Source organism: Alligator sinensis, unplaced genomic scaffold (genome assembly GCF_000455745.1).
Source record: "Alligator sinensis unplaced genomic scaffold, ASM45574v1 scaffold783_1, whole genome shotgun sequence".
In the NCBI taxonomy this organism is placed as follows: domain Eukaryota; kingdom Metazoa; phylum Chordata; order Crocodylia; family Alligatoridae; genus Alligator; species Alligator sinensis.
The window spans coordinates 2,022,877-2,026,289 of NW_005842197.1; the positions used below are offsets into that span (position 1 = coordinate 2,022,877).

Below are 3,413 nucleotides of genomic sequence, written 5' to 3' on the forward strand. Positions count from 1 at the left end.
CACTAAATCTCAAGCACAAGACAATGAGATGACAGGATTTAGCAATCACAATGCGCCTGCTAAGTTTACTTTATCTTCCAGCACGCAGGCATGATCACTCCTGCTTCCCGGGAAGGAGGGCACAAAGGTTAGCATATAATTTGACAAAACAGATGAACAAAGTGGCTTGTAGACTTCTGTGGGGAGGCAGGGCCGTCAGTTAGAGGCATTGAGAGCTGACATTTCAGCAAAGCAATCTAGTTGTTTCCTGCTAGCTTCTTAGTCCTGGTTTGAATGTTAGCAGCCTCCACAGTAAACAGCTGCTTGGTACAATGAGCACACTAATGTTACATGGAAGCAAAACAACTTCTGGCTTTCCCTGAAGCCAACATCAATTTACACACGCCAGGGATGCCATTTTAACAGCAATTTGCCAACAAGTTTATTAATCTGCTCACTGAGAAACATTAAACTAAGTGTTCGCTTTACAAGAATGGTTTAGTACATACTTAATGCCAACAGGCACCTTTGCAAACCTCTCCTTGCAGGAAAATAAAATCTGCTTGGCTGTTGCTTGCGTTTTATGGAAAGCCTTCTGTGTTTCTCTTTGACAAGTTCCTTGGATAGAAAAGGGAATCACTTATATGGCAACAAGCACGAGCCCATGTGCCTAGGTTAATGAGAAACATCTTGCTGTCCAAACTGATAAGCCTTTCTAACAGTGGGAAAATGACCCGCTGCTGACATTGAGAGCTGACACGTGCAGCCGAACTGGTTTTGAACTCAGCGGAGCTGTAGGTGCAAACAAAGAGAGGCTGCACCCTGCGCTGGTTCAGGAACCATGGTTAAACCTGGCTTCACCTGCATGAGGATTTATCTGTCCAGGGTTCATTTCATTGTGTAGGAAAGGCCATACGATGCTAGAGCCACAAAGCAGAGGAGTAGTATTCTAGATGCGCTGAAGTTGTAGCCCTGTCTCTGCTAATACTTTACTCACCTTAATGCCACTCATCAGCGAGCAATATCTTCTGTTGGACTTTTTAAAATCAATTTTCTGAACCTATGTGTTGTTGGCCACTTGTTGGAGACCCCCTGGGTTCTCTATTCCCAGTCCTGCCACTGACTTAGCACAGGTCCAGAAGGAAGTTGCATAAGACCAGTTTTTCCAAGAACCTCACAATTAGTTACTTTGTTTGAACCATTTGGGGCCTGATTATCAGAGTGCCTGATACTCCCATTAACTTCATTTTAAGCTGGGGGTGAAAATATCAGCACTAACCTTCTGTGCTTTCCCACTCCCACCTCCAGAATGGGTCCATTATTACTTACTGTACCTCACAGGAATGCTGCGAGACTTGATTGCCTGCTGGGCACTTTGAGATGAAGGATGTTATGAAAGCACAAAGAATATTATTGCTTTTTTATTAACACAGATGCATCAAGAGCACAATGACTTAGCCACACACAATTGTTTAATACATGTTGAACACCTTATGAATCTATTCATGAGCACACAGATACAAGGAAAATGGGTCAAGGGCACCTTTGACTCCAATTAAGTCAAATGGATCACCTTGAAACCCACTGTGTACATACCTGAGGGCAAATCAGCTACAGGAATAGCAGTTCAATCCAAGGAATTGGAGGGGTCCATCCATTCACAGCTGGAGACCCAAAGAGAAGGGCAAGGAGAGTAAAGCAGTAGGATCAGGCTGGACACTGACACAAAGGCTCAAGTCGCCAGGATGAGAGGTCAGAGAGCAATTGCACATCAAAGTCAGAGAAGGGAGAGGCATGATGGGGCCAGAGGGATGGTAGGTAACAGCCATCTGGAGAAGGAGAGAGAAGAAATGATCAAAAGCCATTTGAAGATGGAGCGGATGTTGGATATGAGGGTGGGACTGGGACTGACAGGAGCGAAGAGGCGAACCTGACAACGACCAGGCAACTTTCTGAGCCAGGGCGATGGGCCCAGAAAGAAAGCCTGGCTATAAGAGGAGAAGAACAAGTTGGGGGGTTGAGGGGAGATGGAGAAAAAGTGGAGCTCAGGAGAAATGAGGGAGGTCCGGAGAGATGCGGAGCAAAGGGATGGCGGTGGATGCGCAGGATGAGGGAAAGCCACAGGGAGGCAGCAGATGGAAACAAGACACAGCGCGAGGACGCAGCACTGCAGCCAGCTGCGCTTTCTGCATTGACACTTGGCAGAGAAAGGAGGGGTGCCAGGGGGATTAGAGACTCAGGACCTTTGATACACGTTTTCAAGAGAAACCCACTAGCCCTTGACTCACCAACTCATTTCTCATGCGCCACCAGGCATCAGCAAGGGGCAAGCGTGGGTCCTGAGCCTGCAGGAAGCTCTGGTCAGGCACAGACATCACGTCCCTGCTCACAACTGACATAGGCTGGACTTGAGCCAGGCACCTATGTCTGGCCTCTGGAGCCAATAACCTGAGCCCCCACAGCAGGGCGGTCAAAACTGGCAGGCAGGAGGCATAAACAGGAAAGTCTATCACGCAGGCTGTGGTGATTTACAAGGAAATCATTCTGCTGAAGGTTACCTGAGACGGCATAAAAGCCGGAGAAAGAACTTCAGCGGTTTGCGAGATCTCAAGAACCCCAAGATAAAATGACTCTTACTGCAGCACATTTCTGAGACTTTGCAGACAACATATGGATCGGAGACTTTGCACTTCAAAAGAGTGAAAGTAATGACAATATTTATTAGCATAACAAAAGTGCTAGCAATGATTGAAAACACAGAAACTGCACCTGTAAAAATGAAAGGAAGGGATCGTTGTCAGAGCCAGCCTGAGTTTTAAAGGGATTTTGAATTATTCACAGTATGATTATTAATTATTTTCATAACTTTAGCATAAACATCCCTATTATCTGGTACTGAGGGTGATCCCAAATTATGAATTTCTGGATAATAGAGCCCTTTGGGACCTGCTCTTAATATTGAGTGCATCGGAAATGTCGGAGATAAGTACTCTGTTATCCAGGAAGTTCCTCTTCTCCGTGCACAATGAAGGCAGCAGCAAGTGTGCTGTGCAGGGGGTAGAGGCTCATGTAGTGTGTCACCGGTTACCAGAATCAAAGACCTTGTGGACTTGTGTCATCAGGTCTGCATGGACCTCATGGCCCTTGCTCAGTGCTCAGGGTTGCCTACCCCCTGCGTCTCCCTCTCATCATCATGCAAAAAGCTCTTCTCTGCCTATCTTTGTGCCCTGGTCCTGGGGGGTTTGTCATCAGGTCCCTGCCCTGCAAGCACTGGCCACCTCCAGTGCAACACCCGATCGGTGCATTGCCATCCAGCCACACCTACTCAAATCATGTCTCAGTAATATCTTTCCAGGCTCATCTCCTCATCGTCGTGTCCCTTTAGTACCCTTGAAGCAAGGGCCAATGGCAGGCCAGTCTTTACTCCACCCCAG

General features: G+C 47.1%; 1 protein-coding gene across 1 annotated transcript in view; it reads right to left on the minus strand.

The window, feature by feature from the left end:
* Nucleotides 1–2,392, minus strand: part of DNAI1 (dynein axonemal intermediate chain 1) — a 210,982-nt gene extending 208,590 nt beyond the window's left edge. The window contains exon 1 of the mRNA XM_006026569.2: nt 2,268–2,392. Coding sequence (XP_006026631.2) covers nt 2,268–2,378 — 111 coding nt within the window. The 5' untranslated portion in view covers nt 2,379–2,392. The remainder of the gene's footprint in view (nt 1–2,267) is intronic.
* Nucleotides 2,393–3,413: the final 1,021 nt, after the last annotated feature.